The 18906-nt window shown below is 35.8% G+C and overlaps 1 protein-coding gene across 4 annotated transcripts in view; it reads left to right on the top strand.

Annotated features, from left to right (window-relative positions):
- Nucleotides 1–18906, top strand: part of Rnf130 (ring finger protein 130) — a 128521-nt gene that overhangs the window by 64526 nt on the left and 45089 nt on the right. For all 4 annotated transcript variants that reach the window (XM_026412301.2, XM_026412299.2, XM_077801471.1 and 1 more), the window contains exon 4: nt 16955–17026. In XM_026412301.2, the coding sequence (XP_026268086.1) occupies nt 16955–17026 (72 nt within the window). The remainder of the gene's footprint in view (nt 1–16954; nt 17027–18906) is intronic.

Here is an 18906-nt window from a genome sequence, read left to right as displayed (position 1 = left end):
AACATATCTACACTAATATTTTAAATACCTAAAAGGGGAAATTGTTTTATTTATAGTTATCACTGATGATATTCTGGTTAGCCAGATAATGTCATGATATGATATAAATAATTCTGTTAATTTGGAGAAATATCACAAAGTTGTATTTTTAAAAATTTATTTATTTGTTATTAGTTATACATGACAGTAGAATGCATTTTGACACATCATACATAAATGGAGTATAACTTCTCATTCTTCTGGTTGTACATGATGTAGAGTTACACAGGTCAAAGTTGTATTTTTAAAATGGTAACTTTAGTTGTCACAAGAGAGGGGAGCTGGGAGGATTGAGGAGATTTCATTCTATACCCTTTTCTATTTTAATCTTTTTCCCACATTAATTTTGAACTATGTGTTATCTATTCAGGAGAAAAAAATCAATTAAAAATAAATTTCCTGTCATATCTAAACTCAGACATGGGATGAGGGTGAGGTGGGGAAGAACAGTAGAAGAAATGGTCATTTTAGAATTTCTCTCTGAATGGTCATTTTAGAATTTTGTCAATTTACACATCCTAAGGGCTCAATGAATTTTGGTTTAATGAATAAAGACTCTACGTAGAGGCAGTTCCCCGGATGAAGGGTGTAGATAGATGATGATTCTGAGTTTGTTAGTTTGTGTAATATCCTAAGAGTTGGGTTTGGGTTGTCCCTGTCCTAGACTTTTCCTTTAGGAACTAAGAAGTGAATTGCTTAGAGAGAAGCCAAGTTTTGCATAGCGCAATCTTGTTCTATCGGTGTATAAGGATTCCCATGGAGGAGTTGGAATTTTCATCTCTCCTTATTCTAGTAAAAGAAGAATAGACTTTGGCATGGAAAAGGTGTGAGTTCAAATTCCTACCTTATTACCAGTTTACCTATTTTCTTCCTGGACAATTTATTTAGCTTCTCAACCTGTTTCTTCATCTGAAAATAGTTATAAAATTTGTTTTTGTTTTTGCAGTACTGGGAATTGAACCCAGGGCCTCATGCAAGCTAGTGAAGCTCTACCACTGAACCACATCCCCAGCCTATGAAATTTCTGAAAATTACAGTTTATTGAACATGAACATGCCAGGCTCTATGAAGTATCTTGTCTACTTTTGAATTTTTTATTTTAATAAGTTTTATAATTTACAAAAAGTTGCAAGAATAATGCAAAAGTATTCCCTTCATGAATATTATCCAGCTGTTAACATTTGCTATATTTTCTTTTCTATGTTTAAAAATACATAAACCATTTGAGAGTAAGTTTTAGATATGGTGCACCCTACCTTTAATACTTCATTGTGTGTTTTGTAAAAACAAGAACATTCTCTTATTTAACCATAGTATGATTATTCAAAATCAGGAAATTAACACTGATGCAGTGCACTATCTAATTTACAGACCAGATAGTTGTATAAAATAGTTTTCAAGTTGTGTAAAACTGCTCAATAATTCCATTTTGATAGCAAAGAAAACCCCAGCTTGATTGGATCAGATTTACAGATTACATTGCATTTCATTGTCATGTCTCTTATTGTTCCATGACATTGACATTTGCCAAGAGGGTCAGATTTTGTGTTTGAGTTTGTCTGACATTCCTTCATGATTAGATTCAGATTATGAATACTTTCTGAGAAATACTGGTCTTTTGCATTTTTTAAACTTTATTTTGAGATAATTGAAGAGTTACTTGCATTTGTAAGAAATAATGCAGAGATCTGTTTTCTTCTAGTGATAATATATTGCTTGATTATAGTTAGTATTACAACTATAATTATAGTTAGTATTCCACATCAGAAATTGATGTGGATGTAATCTACTGATTTTACTGCATTCACTGGACTCTTTATGTGAGAGTATGTGTGTTTTTAGTTCTATGCAGTCTTATATTCATGTGACCATCACACTTAAGATACATAACAGTTTCATCGAAAGGATTCCTCGTGCTACTGTTACAGTCATAGTACCTTCTTCCCTAACCCCTCACCACCACTAATCTGTTCCCCATGTCTACAGCTTTGTCGTCTCAAGAATGCTATGTATATAGAGATATATTGTGCTTCACCTCTAGAGTTTAGATTTCTTCATTCAGCATAATTCCCTTGATGTCCTTCCAACTTGGGAGTATCAGTAGTTTATTTTATTTTAATAATTTTGGCTTTAATTTGCATTTTCCAGTGACTACTGATGTTGATTATCTTTTCATGTACTTATTTGCCATCCTCTTTAGTGAAATGTCCATTTATGTCTCTTGCCCATTTTCTGCCTGGATTGTTTTTTACTGCTCAGTTTCAGATGTGTGGTTTGCAAATACTTTCTTACATTCTAGTTTGTCTTTTCAACCTCTTTATTGGGTCTTTTAAAGAGCAAAAGTTTTTAATTATGATGAAGCTTAATATATGAATTTTTCCTTTTATGAATCGTGTTTTGTGTCATATATAAAAAGAAAAACCCTGCCTAACCCTAAATATTCCAAAGATTTTCTTTTTATCTTCCCTAAAAGTTTTATAGTTTTCCTTTTTAGATTTAAGCTTGTAGTTTATTTATTGGAAACCTTTTCTCTTTTTTCTAATATATGCACTTAGGGGCTGGGGATATAGCTCAGTTGATAGAGTGCTTGCCCTGCATGCACAAGGCCCTGGGTTCTAATCCCCAGTACCACAAAAGAAAAACCTCTAATATATGCATTTAGAGCTATATAGATTTTTCTCAGCACTTCTTTATCTGTGTCCCACACATTTTCAATTGTTAATTAATTTAACATGTTATGTTTTCATTCAGTTATATGTTTTTCTTTTTCTTTTGAGACTTCCTCTTTGACTCATGTTATTAAGAAATGTGTTTAGCCAGGCACAGCAGCACGCCTGTAATCCCAGTGGCTTGGAGACTGAGGCAGCCTCAGCAATTTAGCAAGGCCCTAAGGAACTTAGCAAGACCCTCTTTCTAAATAAAATATAAGAAAGGGATAGTGGTTAAGTGCCCCTGGGTTCAATCCCCAATACCAAAAAAAAAAAAGTTTAATATTCTTTATTATCTTGGTGTTATTGTCACGTTATCTTAGTGACTCCATTATGATCAGCGAAATACTTTGATTCCTATTCTTTTTCTGTTTCTTAAGATTTGTTTTATGATCTAGGATATGGTCTACCTTGATGAATGTTTCATGGGTACTTAAAAAATGTGAATTGAGCTGCTATAAACATTGATGTGGCTGACCTACTGTAGTATGCTGATTTTAAGTCCTTTGGGGTATAAACCAAGGAGTGGGATAGCTGGGTCAAATGGAACCAGGTGTCCTTCAATAAATGAATGGATAAAGAAAATGTGGTATATATACTCAATGGATATTACTCCCCTTTAAAGAACAGAGAAATTATGGCATTTGCCAGTAAATGGATGGAATTGGATAATATCATGCCAAGTGAAATAAGCCACAAAACCAAAGGCTTTGTGGTTTCTCTAATATGCAGATGCTAAGTCACAATAAGGGGAAGGCACTAGAGAAGAATAGCGTTACTTAGATTAGTGAAGGGAGGGGAGGAGACATGGGAATAGGAAAGAAGTGGAATGAAACAGACATTATTATTGTATGTATGTATGTGACTGCATGACCAATATGATTCTACAACATGTACACACAGAAAAATGAGAAATTATATCCCATCTATGATATATCAAAATGCATAAAAAATTAATTAAAAAATGTGTGTTCTGGGACTGGATGGTTGTGGCTTAGTGGTAGAGCGCTCATCTAGCATGTGTGAGGCCCTGAGTTAGATCCTCAGTACCACATAAAAATAAATAAATAATTTAAAAGAATAATTTCTTATTAAAAAAAATCTGTGTTCTGCTGTTGGGTGGAGTGTGTATAAATTTCAAATCAGTGTTCTCCCTGAGGAGCTGGGTTGGGAGACTACTTTCCCACTGGGTGCTGGTGGAACTAGGGTAAGAGAAATAGTGTGATTTTCCCCTAGGCATCTGGCTAGAGTAGAATAGGTATTGCCCAGAAAAGTTTTCTGATATTAGATCACCTTCTTCCTGGTGCTTTGACTAGAGGAATTAGGCTTTTCTTGGCTTTGTCTGTTTCCTGTTGGAAGTTCCAGATTGGAGGCTTCTGTAGCATGTTGTCTGGAATATATGGGAAGCAGTAGGAAGCCCAAGGAGCTTAGCACCCTGCGTTTTCCTCAAGTCTCAAGGTTCCTGGATACCATACCTCCTCTTTCCTTATTATAAATGCCATATGACTTTAAAATAAAAAACAGATTAAAGATTTTTTTAAAAAAATACATTGCCATATGAAATACTGAAAATAAAATGAGGAAGAGCTGCTTGACAGAAAGCCTATAGTAATAATTAGCTGAATGTAGCACTTCCAGAGACCTTTGGAAAAAACTCATAGTTGTCCCGGGAGCCTGCTATTTGAAGATAGTGCTTTAATTAGCACCCAGTTAGAGGCCTATGTGAGATGAAGGAGTAAATGCAGTCACCATCTGGCACTGGCCATAAACAGGGCTTATTTCCCTAGCATTTGTTTTGTGGCTCCTTTCAAAGCATCCCTCTCCAGATAGTGCTTCAGTGGAAAGTGATGTTCTGACCTTTTTTCTTCCTTCCGTTTTCCCTAACATTGTGAAATGCTTGATGAAATTTTTATGTGACTTAAAAAGCTTAGCTTATTAAAGTTTAATAAGCAGGTGGCAGCAATTTGACTGGTTGAAACATTTGTCTATTTTAAAAGAGAGGCCAGAACTAGTACCAAGGAAAAACAGTGAGTTAAGAAAGACTCTGATTTTCCCCAAGAAAATGTTATATAATAAAGCAGTTATTCTACAGAATATGTTACTAAGGAGAGCTACACATTGTAAATAGTTTTCTAATCACAATGTAAGCACAATGGTAACACTTAAGACCATTTTACATGTGATATAAAAATCTAACACTTTTGCTTTTAGTTTGCTTTGGCTTTTAGTTTACCGCTTAAGTGTCTGTGGTTTGTTCTTCCTGAAAAACTGTTTCAATACATCAAAATACTATGTTTAGGCACAGATAGCTCAGATGATGGCTAATGTTAAACTTAAATGTAATGTCACTTTTTAAGTTAAGTCAGCGATAGTTATTTTACTTAAAAGAGTAAATGTTTGGTGCTTTTATATTGAAACTGTGCCCAAGGATTTTTCTGAAAATTGTTATTTTTTCCAACAATTCCTTGATTGATATTGCACTTTTAGACCCAAAGTAGTCAAATCTGATTCCTAAAACTACAATAAAATTTTTATTTTGCTGTTGAGGAAAAGGGCAGATACATAAATTTTCACAGCCTACCTAATGGAGTTTAGAATATCTTAAGATTTCTTGTAAAAATACATATGTTATAGTTAAAGCTTTGTTCTAGGGTTTCATAAACTGACTTCCAGACCACTCACGTATAATCAAATCAAGCCTTTACTGAAGCACACTGGTGGCGGCTGACCAGAACATAAAGCTGTTCCCCTGATCAACCCCTAACAATTGCAAGGGCACTCCTTATAAGCCTGAAAACCGCAAAAGGGATGTTCAGGGTTTCTAGCCAATGCAAGCAAGCCAGGTTACAGAAGCGGGAGAGTGCAGTCAAGTGGAGGGAAGCCTAACCAATCACAGTTAGCCCAGTCACCCCAGTTACAGAAACAGAGCCCCGTAACCTTAGTTACAGAAACAATACCCCATTAGGTAGTTCCATGTTCTTAAAGGTTTCTATAGCAAAAGGAAAAGAACATCTTGCTCCAGTCATGACTCTTCTACTTGGCATGGTTGTTTCACAGGATGAAGTCATAAAACAAAATGGAGTCACATTTGCTCCTACTATCACATTCCCCACTGGTTTTGGTAGGTTTGATGTCAATCTTGCACATCATTAGGCCTCAGTTTTTTGTGGTTTTTTTTTTTTTTTTCTCCTTCTGTGTCTAAGGGACTATTCTGGGCTCGCAAGACCATAAGTCTGACCTCATCTACATTTTTTTGTGTATATGGTTTAGGAGGGTTTTTAAGAGGCAGGGTCCTACAGTAATACCAATCAGAAGGGACTAGGGGCCCAACTACGGCTGAACTGATGGTAGTCAACCAAGGGGACCATGAGAATAGGTTTTGGAACCAATTGCCTGAAGTTTCTGGTGCTTCATCTCTTTCCTTTAACCTGTTTCTCACAAGCACCAAACTGTCCTTTATTATCCCAGAATGGTTTGCATAGAAACAAGTTTCTCCTGGGGCCATACAAAGTCCTCCTTGTTTCAGAAAGAGACCATCTAGACCTCATCTGTTTTGTAAGACTATTTCTGTCAGAGAGTCTAGTGAAACCTCTAGTTTGGAGATTGATCTTTCTAGTTTTCCTAAATCTATATTTATTTGATGGATGAGGGACTTAAAATTTTTAGAGTTTGTGATAAGACCTGCAGTTCCTAAAGCAGTAGATCCAGCTATTTCCAAACCAGTTAGGAGGGGAACTAAAATGGATGCAGCCCGTCTATGTTGATAAATCAGTGGGGCCTGGCCTTTTAATAAGTTCAGGTGTTCTTTTCCCTTTATTCCATCAAAATAGTAGGTTACATAGTTCAGAGTTATTGACAGTTTGGAGATTTAGTCAAGGAGTTCAAAGTGGGACCCGGGAAGCACAATTTTTGGTGAACAGGGAGTTTTTTCCCACTTATAAGTTGGGTTGTGGAAGCAAGTGTCTCTTTCTGGGAGATCACCCAGGGTGATCTTGGGAGCAGTTTCCTAGGTACATCTTCCTGAGCTAGACATATTGGCAAACATCTACATTGACCGTAATTTTTCCTCTAATATTAGGGACCTCCAACTGCCGTAAGGGAAAAGGGTGATGACCGTTCTTGCTACTTCCAGCTGAAAGGGGGCGATGTGCAGTGGGCAGGCAGTTTGGAGTCCCTTTTTAGAAACTGAGTGGGTCAAGGAGTCCATGGTAAAAATCTGGCTCAGGAAGAACAGGATGTAAATTCACCTGGGGTGGGCACTTCTATGAGAGAAACAAAAAGACATGAGTGCTGAAGTAAGATTAATACAAAATAGCAGTTGTAGCATCTGGAACCTGTCCATGAATATCATGAAAATGACAAATTAATAATTGTTTACCAGGAGGCGGAAGACCTGAGAAAATGTCCCAATAACAAGGCCTAACAAAGCCTAATAAGGCACTTTTTTAGGGAACATAAATCTTTAACATTGTCAGAATTATCAGGAATGTAGACACAACATTTAGTTAAATTAGTTAATGTCGTCTGGTTTTTGTAAAAATACCTTTTTGGCATGACCTCTGTGTTCAGTAAAGATCCTTTTGTTAGTTAGGGCTAGATAATTATATTAATAAACATTGATTACATCTACCTGTGTAGGAAGTTAGGAAGATCTGTAGGCCTTAAACTGAATAGAAACTTCTGGTATTTATTGGTAATTATCAGGTATTTTTGCGTAAGAATTTTTCTTCTGTTGTCTCCAGTCTTACGTATTTTGGGGGATGCTAACACTAGTGTACATTTTAAGTTACATTAAAATAACTGTTGTTTCTTTTTAAATGTCCAGGAATGGCTGTGCTTTGGTTTTAACTGGTTTTGCTAGGTGTTTAAGACCAAGCTGGTCAAACTGACCTGTTTCTATCTATTGGTAAGAGTCAGCTGAGTTTCCTTGGAGGACATTCTTGGGGAACGTGTGAGTGACATTTTAGCTCTGTTAGTGTCATCTACATTAGGCTGGGTCAAGGTCTTGCTGACCATATGGCTTCCCTTGGAAGCATCAGGCATGTCTCCTTTTTAAATGACCCTCTTCTTTTGCAGCATGTACACTCATTGGCTTTCTGTTCTCCAGTGGTCTCATTAATCTCCCTTATCGGGAGGTTATGTGGCCCAGAGTTGCAAAGCTTTTTCCCCGTCCGGTTCAGGCTGACTTAGAGGGCAAGAGCCAAATATTGGTTTTTTTGGCCCCTTTATTTTAACCTTAATATTTAAATTTGGCCTTAAACATCCAGCAAGTCAGTTTTACCAGTTTTAAAGTAAGAATGCTGGGCTTTAACTTTAATCTTATTAACTTTACAGTTAATTTTTACGTAACACAATATCCTTATTTTATTTATTAATTTATATAATGCTGAAGATCTGCCTGAAGGCAAAAGATGACACCTTAGCATCTACTGTATGATTTTTAAGATATTTTTTAAACTTTTTGCAAGAACTTTTTTAACATGTGGATATAGTATCTTAGACCTTATAAATGTCTCCAGCTTAGCAAAATGAAATATAACTTTATTACCTGTTTTCACTTTTAAAGTTCAGTAAGGCCTGGGTTTGTTAACTCAGTGGTGGATCGCTTGCCTCACACATATGAGGCACTGGGTTCAATCCTCAGCACCACATAAAAATAAATATATAAAATAAAGGTTTTGTGTCCATCTACAACTAAAAAATATTTTTAAAAAGATTTAGTGAGTAGTCAATAGAGAATGCACTTGCATGTCAAAATATAGAAATATACCAAATGTCTCTGTATCAGAGGAAGCTAATACTTGCTAGTACTCTGCATTTATACATTTAAATCTTTGAAAAATTGTGGGTTCAAAGTTTTTTCCTTCTAAATTGGGGGGATAAGTAGGAGTATTACATACCATTCATACTTTTCCTCTAGAAAAGGATTGTATGGTCAAGAAAAGGCAACTACTTTTGTTATTATTGTATGATAGAATGATTTTGTTTATTAGGGAGTAACAGTTCCAAAAGAACTAGAAAGAATAGGTGTTTGAACTGAGTTTATTATTTTGCTTATAATCTGTTGGGAAGGCAGACAGCATCATCAAAATTCTGTGTGGTATAAGTGTTTCTCTTTAGGCGCAAAATGATATTACTCCATGTGATTCAGGGACACTTCACAGAGAAGGTAGTGATACTTGAGATGAAGTTCAAAGAATATGCCTGCAGCAGACAGAGACTGGGAGGAAAGTTAGGCAAAGTGATCATTTTCCACAGAGCTGAGGATAGATAAAGGAGACAGGAGAGTTGAATGGCAGAACGTTAGGAATAGTGGGGAGAAGGCTGGGAACTGTGAACCAATATTAGATGAGGAAATTAACACTAGACTATGAAGGACTTGAATCACATGCTAAGGAATTTAAACTTTATTCCCTAAGAAATAAGAAGTCAAACCAAGGGTCTTCAGCAGTAGAGGCATGAAAGATTTTTCCTGATAGACAAGACTTGCAGGGGACATGGGGAGCTTGCTACTTAAGAGGGAAAACCTGAACACAAAGACAGATATTAATAAGCAGGGTATGTGGAAAGCTAAAAGGAGAGATTGGAGCACAGGGAGACAGCTTTCCTTTGACACAAAAAGGAAAAAGAAAGATAGGGAAAAGAGAGTGAATGAAGGAGAGTATAGATCATAAGACTTTCCTGGGGTTTAACTAGTTTATTAGAGCTGTTCACAGAACTCAGAGGAACATTTACTTATTAATAGTTTGCTATAAAGAATATTAGAAGGTTATCGATGAAGAGATCCGAAGTGTAAGAATTGACATGGAACCCTCTCCTGGTATGCTACAGCCCACCTTCTACACCTTTGCCATCCAGAAATTCTCCAAATCCAGTCCTTTGGGGATTTTATAGAAGCTTTATTATATAGGCATGGCTGATTGAATCATTGGCCATGGGTGGTAAAGCAGTTTAACTTTTGAGGACCCCCCCACCCTCATCCCTATTGAGGTTGTGTCTCAAAAGTCTTAACCTCTCAAAGCTTGTCTTAGTCTTCCCTTTGACCATTTACCTTCCTGGGCTTGTAGCTCAGTGGTGGAGAACTTGCCTAGCATGTGTGAGGCACGATTCTCAGCACTGCATATAAATAAGTAAAATAAAGGTCGTTGGCAACTAAAAAATATTAAAAGAAAAAAGCTGAAATTAAGTAATAACTCTATAGCTTTATTTATTTTGAATAGATAACAGTATAAATATCCAGCTTATTTTTCTTTTTTCAAAAACATAGTTTCTCTGTCGATAGCCATGACAATTTAGAAACAATGAATATCCCTGTTTATAAAAGAATGACAATAAACTCTGAAGGAATAGCAGAATTTGGGAAAATACTGTTTGGGGGTTCAGTGGCAGAGCACTTCCCGAGCATGTGTGAGCCCTGAGTTTGACCCTCCCCCAGCACCACACACAAAAAAAGAAAGACAAAAAAATTGCTATTTTACATCCTCAATAAAATAATGAATTTCTGCCTTACCCCATTTCACCTTAGACTGCTCTAGGGTTGTCTTTAAATGTCACTCCTACATAGAGGAACCTAGGGATCCTTGGGGAAATTACTACAAACCTACAGCTAAAAATGTATGAAGTGTATCTTCTGTCATAAAACCAAGAAGGTATTAAGACCATAGTGGTGGTGGTATAAGTATTTAGTTGTCATCTTAAAGGACCTCTTCATATCCACAAATGAGGCAGTTATAGCATGTAATGAATAAAAACTGCAAGTGATTTGAAACTAGAGGTTGTTAGAGGACCAACTTGTTACTCTAAAAATCAGAGTTTTGAAAAAATTCTGGTTTTTCTATTCAGATTATTGAATGGTAATCAGTTCATGAGGGAAAACTTTTTATAGAAGAATTTCAAGTAATAAATGAATTATGGAATTAGAAAATCATTATTGAAATGATGGGTTTAGTTAGAGATAATCCATGGTTGTTAAAATCAGACATAAAATTCATGTGAGATTTAAAATGGATAGACCAGGCTGACAAAACCTGAATACACTAATCATGCTTCACATCACCAGGATATCACTTGGTAGGAGTTATTCTTGCTAAAGCAATTGAACCTAAGAACAGTTGTCTAAGAAATGGACCAAATAAATGACACCAAGAAGAATCAGACAATTTAAAATGTGGGATGTTCTATATAACAAATAACCCAGTTTTATCCTTTAAAAATGGTATTTAAATATAAAAGTATGGTTAGAGACATCTGCTTTGGGCTAAGATGTAAAAATGGACTTGGTTTGCCCTCTTGTCTGAAACAGTTAATAAGAAAACAACTTCAAAACATTAGATATCAGGCAGCAACGGACAGAAATTCCTGAAAAATGGAAAACAAATGAGATGATCATAGGATTGTTCATTTTAAATGTCTTGAGAGAATTTCGAAGTGACTATATAGAGGGCCATGGCAGAATACAGTAGCCTGCTTCCTTGGAAGGAACAGATCTGAAACCTAGGAGAACAATCTGACTGGTATTCTTAGAGCACAGTAATGAAGAGAAGAGAAATGTATGGGGGCGGGGGGAACTTCCTGAGATCTACAGAGTCCAACTGTCTTACATATTTTCCAGAGTAAATCAACCCATATGTGTGGAAATTATCTAAGACTGGGATGGGGGATGGGAGAAATCCAAAGAGTTGAGGAAATAGTATATATTCAGAACTCGATTTTCATTTTCTACTTCCAGATGAGATTGGGCAAGTTCAGGATGGTATGGCCGTAGATTCACTTTCTACTTCCAAACCTCTCCCTTCATCATTCCCAAGTCATTAAATAATGACTCTTCTTTTCTAAGCAGCATAAGCCCCAAACCATGGTGTTATCCACACCCCCCTTCTCTTTGTCTTACACTCCACATCAAATCCACCTACCTTCAAATATATTCTATACAATAACTATGAACAATCCAAAAAAGAAATAAAACTATCCCATTTACAATAACATTAAGAGGTATAAAATACTGAACAATAAACTTAACCAAAGAGGTGAAAGACTTACACCCTGAAAACTAAAAAATATTGCTTAAGGGAATTAAAGAAGATGCACATACAGACTGAGTAGCCCTTATCTTAGTGTTCAGGACCAGAAGTGTTTCAGATTTCTGAGTTTTCTAGATTTGAGGATACTTGCATACATTTTACTTGTTGAGTATCCCTAATCCAAAAATCTGAAATTCAAGATGTTCCAAAATCCAAAATGTTCTGTGAACATGATTTCAGAGCATTTTGGATTTCAGATTTTCTGAGTATGAATGCTCAACATGTAAATGCAAAGAAATCCTGTGTTCATGAATTGAATATTCTAAATTATTTAGATGTTAGTACTACCTAAAGTGATCCAGCTATTCATTGAAGTCCTTATCAAAATCCTAATGCTATTTTTTCTCCAAAATAGAAAAATCCATGCTAAAATATATATGAAATCTCAAGAGATCCTCAATAGCTAAAAATTCTTTTAAAAGAAGGAAAAGTTAAAGGTCTCATGCTTCCCAGTTTTAAATTGTGCTACAAAGTTACAATCAACCCAGTTTGGTGCTGGCATAAAGACAGATCTGTATGCCAGTAGAATAGAAAAGGGTGCCAAGATCATTCATTGGGGTTAGGAAAGTCTTTAATAACAGTGGTAGGAAAACTGGTTGTCAGCATGCAAAAGAATGAAGTTGAACTCTTACACTGTTTACAAAAATTAATTCAGAATGGACCAAAGACCTCTACACAAGAGCCAGAACTATAAAATTTTAGAATAAGATGTAGGAGAAAAGCTTTGTAACACCGAATCTGGCATTGATTTCTTGGTCCTGGTACCAAAAGGAAATGAGGAGGAATTGATACAGTGAAGTACATACATCAAAATTAAAGACATCTATGCATAGTAAGATAGAGGAAGGAGAATAGGGGGAGGACGAGAGGAGGGAAAGTGGGGAAAATGGGGACTGAAATGGAGTAAATCAAATTCCATGCATTTATGATTTTATCAAAATGAACCCAGCTTCTATGTGTAACTAGAATTCTGTAATAAAAAATGAAATAAATAAAATTACATAAAAAATAAAAACATCTATGCATTAAAAAAATCAACAACAAAAAGGCAACCATTGAATGGAACAAAATATTTCCAAATCTTAAGGAGGTTAATATCCAGAATATTTAAAGAACTCTTTACTTAAAGAACTTTTTACTGTACTGTATGTAGTTCAGTTAAAAAAAAAAAAACCTAAAAATAGACCAAAGAATAAATATATACTTCTCCAAAGAAAATATAAGTGCCCAATAAGCACATAAAAAGATGCTTAATATCACTAATCATTAAGGAAATGCAAATCAAACCATAATGAGTTATCACTGGACACCCATTAGGATGGCTAATATAAAAACAAAAAACCAATAACAGTTGGCATAAATCTGGAGGAATTAGAACCTCGTGTATTGCCAGTACATATGTAAAGTGATGTGTCTGCTGTGAAAAATGATATGGCAGTTTCTCAAAACATTCAGCATTAATTTTAATATGATGCAATTACTCCACTCTGGTTTCATACCTAAAAGAATAGAAAACCGACTCAAATAGATCATTGTTTTACCCATGTTCATAGCAACATAATTGTTAATAGGCAAAAGGCAGAAGTAGCCCAACCCAAGATCCCATCTACAGATAAGTGGATAAATAAAATGTCACATATACATAGAACCAGAATATTATTCAGCCTTCAAAAAGGAAGGAAAATTTGAGACTTGCTATAATGAGGATGAAGCTTGAAGATTTTATGCAATGTGAAATATGCCAAAGAAAAACACTTTGATTCCTCTTATAAGGTAGCTAGAATAGTCAAAATTATAGAAACAGAAAGTAAAATGGTTGTTGCCAAGGGCTGGAGGAAAGGAGATTGGGGAGTAGCTATCTCATGCATATTGTTTTTGTTTTGTAAGGTTAAGAGTTTGAGATGCACAACAGTGGTATATTTGACTCACTAAGCTGTACACTTAAAAATGGTTTAGATGGCAAATTTAATGTTATGTATGTTTTAATGACTTAAAAAGATAATTGAAACATGATAACTATGTAGAGTATGTTAAATTTATTTATAAGTAAAATGGATAACAATAACACAAAGGCCAAGAGAGGAATCAAAGTATACTGTATAAGGCTTTCATATTGTACAGGATGAGTATAATTACTTGAAGTTCAACTGTGATTACATATGTATGGGTTAAACCAGGCATGGTGGTGCATGTGTATGATCTCATGTCTTAGGAGGCTGAAGCAGGAGGATTGCAAGTTCAAAGCCAGCCTCAGCAACTTAGGCCCTAATCAACTTAGAAACTGTCTCAAAATAAATATATGAATGAATGAATGAAAAAACAGATGAAAGGGGCTGAGGATATGGCTCAGTGGTTAAGCACCCCTGGATTCAATTGGTGGTACCAAAATATATATATGTTAATCCTAAAGCAACCACTAAAATAACACAAATAAGAATAATAATCGGGCTGGGGCTGTGGCTCAGTGGTAGAGAGCTTGCCTAGTGTGCATGAGGAACTGGATTCTATCCTCAGCACCACATAAATGTAAAATAAGATATTGTATCCACCTAAAACTTAAGAATAAATATTTTTAAAATAATAATCAACAAAGGAGATATATGGAGTCATTAAAACCATTAAATTTCTCAGCCCAAAAAGGGGAAAAGGGAATAGAAAACAAATACCAAGTAGATAGACTTAAACATAACCATATCCATAATCACACTAAAGTATATGCCTAAATACCCTCATTTGAAGCAGAGATTAAGAGACTGGGATACAGAGCTTGGTATGAGGCCTCGGGATTGATCCCAAACACTACAATAAACAAATAAGTATAAAAATATGAATAGGTTAAAAGGATGAAAAAGTTTTACCATACCAACACAAATTAAAGTTGAAGTGGCTACATTAATACTGGAGTAGATTTCAGGGCAGTTATTGCCAGGGATAAAATTGACTTCTTAATAAACTGGTCACTTGAACAAGAGGATGTTATAATCCTGAATGGTTATGTGTCTAGTAAAAGTGCTTCAAAAACTTGAAGTGAGGACCCAGAACTACAGTGTGAAATAAATAAAACTATAATTATAGTTGGAGAGTTCAAAACCCCTCTTGAAAACTAGAAAAATAAATAGACCGAAAAATCAGTAAGTATATAAAATACAAATAACATAAATACCAAATGTGACCTGATTGACATTTATAGAAAACGCCATCCAGCAAAAGTAGGATCCACAGTCTTTTGAAGTGCACTCAAGACCATAAAACAGATCTCAATAGATTCTTATTCCCCACTCCTACCCGGCTACTGGGGATTAAACCCAGGAACATTTTACCATAGAACTTCATCTCCAGTCTCTTTTATTCTTTTTTTTTTTTTTCTCTAAATAGGCTCTCCCTAAGTTGCCCAAGCTGACCTCAAACTTGAATTCCTTCTACCTCATCCTCTGGAGTTAGTTTCAGTAGATTCCTTAAAGGATTCAAGTTCACACAAAATGTGTTCTCTAACCACTTGAAATTAAGTAAGAAATCAATAACAAGTATCTCTGAGATACCCTAAATATTTGGAAATTAACTTCTAAACAATTAATGGGATAAAGAAGATATTAAAAGGGAAATTGGAAAACAATGTAAACTGAATGAAAATGAATTAAATGTATTAAAATTTAGAGGATGCAACTAAAGTAGTTCTTGAAAATACAAGTACATAGAGTTTCAAAGTGTAATATTTAATATATGTCAAAGTGTACCCTCTAAGTATATGTAATTAAGTCATATCTCCATAAGACTATTAAAAATGGGGGGGGGGAGTATGATAGACGGAACTCAGGCTAAGAGATTTTAGAGACTTAGGAACCAAGTGTAGTGTTTGAATTTGTATCCTGATTCAAATAAGTCAACTATTAAAAGTCATTCTGTAGATAACTAGGGAAATTGTAGTGTGGTCTAAAAATGTGATTTTTTAAAAATCCCCCTGAAAGAATCTGAAGTCTCCCCCTTATTTTAGTCCTAACCTTATTTCTTTAGCTTCAGCATCTGCCTCTGCTCACAGTTTCAGTTATAGTTGTATATAAATGACCATCTCTCCCAGTATGCCTGGGGCAGTTTCAGTTGGTACCCATCCTCCCAGTGTGAACTCTTGACTCACAAAGCATTCTGATTTGAGCACTCACATAGCTACTCACATTAATTAAATTAAAGTGTACATCCCTTCCCACACCTGTTTTTTACACCAGTTTTTCTTTAGGTCTACAAACTTCCTTTGCTAAAACCCCGCTTCCTAATTCTATGGTCTTATCTAACTCCTTTCTTCTTGGTTTTCCAAGTCTTTGCTTTGGCATCATTTCCTCAAATCCATCCCTGACATTCCTATGCTCTGTCCCCAACCTAACTGAGGTTGTCTCCTTTTCCTGTCATCCCACCCAGAGTGGCCTGTCTTATACATTAGGTTAGAATATGTTTACTAGTCTTTTCCCAATGCAGACAGTGTCTCGAGGCTAGGGGTTTACTGTCTTTCCTTTTGGGGTCATTAGTATCTGGCATTGCTAGCAATGTCTGGCAAAATGTTGGATAAATCTAGTTTTAGAGATAGTATCTGAGTTAACCCTCTCAAATGAGAATAATTTGACCCTGGGTAGGTAGGTAAATGTACCTTCCTAAAGTTACAGAGCATAGTAGTAGCAGAGCAAGAGTAGAACTTGTGACCATGGTAGATGCTGTAATAAAAATTTGAAGGAGCACTGAATATTTCTTTTGCTAGGATGGTTTGTATCCCAAACAGTGATCATCCCTAGAGCATAGTGGAAAAGCTGTTAGAGCAGGAGTAGTATCTTTGGAGTACACAGAATTAGATTGTGATAATACATTCATATTTAACATATTTATTAAACATAAAATGCAAATGTGATTATGACACCCAGCTATAATAAACTTTTTATATAATCAGAACACAGAATATATGGTACATATATCCTTGATTCTCCAGATTTCTAATTTTGAATTGCTCTTTTAGACTCCCCTTACATGATATGACAAAGAGTGGTATAGGATAACAGGGACTTTATACTTTCAGTTATTAAAAAATAAAGACCATCATTTGAAGATCTTATACTTAATGTCTGTCTTTATTTGTCATTTCTGTAGCGTCGTCTTGGAGATGCAGCCAAGAAAGCCATCAGTAAATTGACAACCAGAACAGTAAAAAAGGGCGATAAGGTACAGTAATGAAATAACTTTAAATAGCCTTCTCTTTGAAATTGTGATTTACTATGCCTGTCATCTGAAAGCCCTTCAGTTAGCCTTCTCACTTTCTTGGACTTCAAAGCTTTTGTCATTAGTAACTTTACAAGACTACTTATAGGTGACTCTGTGATTTTTTTTCTCTAAAACCCAGCATACATTTTCCAAGAATTAATTCATCCATCTTTCCTTCCTTCCTTTCTTCCTTTCTCAGTACTAGGGATCGAACCCAGGGGCACTGTTACTACTGAGCTACACTCCAGCCCTTTTTATTTTGAATTTTGAGACAGGGTCTTTGCAAAGTTGCTGAGGCTGTCCTCAAACTTGCAATCTTCCTTCCTTCCTCAGCCTCCCAAATTGCTGGACTATAGGCCTGAGCCATCATAGCTGGCTATTCCAAGAATTCTGTGGGACAGTTTTGTCATTATAGTCAGGAGATGTGTGTTATCTGCCTGTATTTCTTGTTTTTGCTTGCATCTCTTGGGTTTTGTTTCTTTACCCCCTTAAAACTGAAGACCTGTATTTCTAGGATGTTTCAGTTAACAGGGTGATCTCTTTACCGTATGCTAAGCATTTTTTTAAAAGAAGAACACACTTTTTCAGAGTTGGGCCTGCTTCTTTGGGGAAAAAACAAAATTTTTTAGTTGTAGATGGACACTTTATTTTATTTATTTATTTTTACGTGGTGCTGAGGATTGAACCCAGTGGCTCACACATGCTAGGCAAGCGCTTTACCACTGAGCCACAACCCCAGCCCAGGCCTGCTTCTTAAGGAAACCAAATAAGAAAGGCAGTAACAAAAAGCTATAACTGAAAATTTTAACTAAAATTTCATAATTAGAGTTCTAGTTATGGTGGAGCATTGATTCTCCAAAATAATAGCCTTTAATGTTAAGTTTCTATATACTGTCATTCAGGCTTATCAAGAATGAAAAAATTGTATCTAAGGACATAAAACTCAAACTGCCTCCTATTCCATACCCGGTGTTAATGTTTTAGCAGAGTCCTGAAAGGATGAATTTCAGATGATTCTCTGTCTTAAGTTTTCTCACTTTTTTTTTTAACTTTACTCATTTTATCCCCACTGCCTTGACATAAGTATATCTAGTTGCCTTTGGCACAGCTCTGGAGGTAGTGGATTTCATTATACCCTAAGGAAAGAATAAGGAAAATGTCACTTGCAGAAAATACAAACAGCATCAAAACAGCTGCTGTACTTAACCCCAAAGAGTGGTCTTTCTTGGTCTTCAACTGCCATTATTTTGGAATTCTCAGGAGCTGGTCTAACCTACCTTTCTTACTCCACGCTAGCACCAAACAATATTACCAGCCAGGTGCAGTGGTGCACACATATACTCTCAGCTACTCAAGAGGCTGAAGCAGGAACACTCACCTAAGATGTGTGAGGCCCTTGGTTTGGGTAGGGATAGAATCTTTCTGTTAATTATTAAAGCCAACACATCTTAATTTGTACCTCTTAGACTTGCCAAGAACTGTACCACTGAGTTGCAGTTAAAGTGGTAATGACACAGCAAATAGGTTCACCTTTCCAGACTTGGATTGTTGGCATGCTGTTTTATGATAATTAAGATAGAACCCTCTTCAGCCCTGAGGAGGAAGGAAATCATCCTGGTGACTGAACACACTTTTCCTAATTTTTTTTTCTTTTGGTGGTACTGGGTATTAAACCCAGACCTTAAACATGCTAGACAAGCATGTTAACATTGGGCTACTTACCCTGCTCTTTTTAAATTTTAAGACAAAGTCACGCTAAGTTGCCCAAGTCGGCCTTCAATTTGTGGTCCTTTTGCCTCAGCCTCCCACGTAGCTGGGATGAAAGGTATATAACATTATGC

Source organism: Urocitellus parryii, chromosome 1 (assembly GCF_045843805.1).
Source record: "Urocitellus parryii isolate mUroPar1 chromosome 1, mUroPar1.hap1, whole genome shotgun sequence".
Lineage (NCBI taxonomy): Eukaryota > Metazoa > Chordata > Mammalia > Rodentia > Sciuridae > Urocitellus > Urocitellus parryii.
Note: the sequence above shows the minus strand (reverse complement) of the source record. Positions and strands in the feature narration are given on the sequence as shown.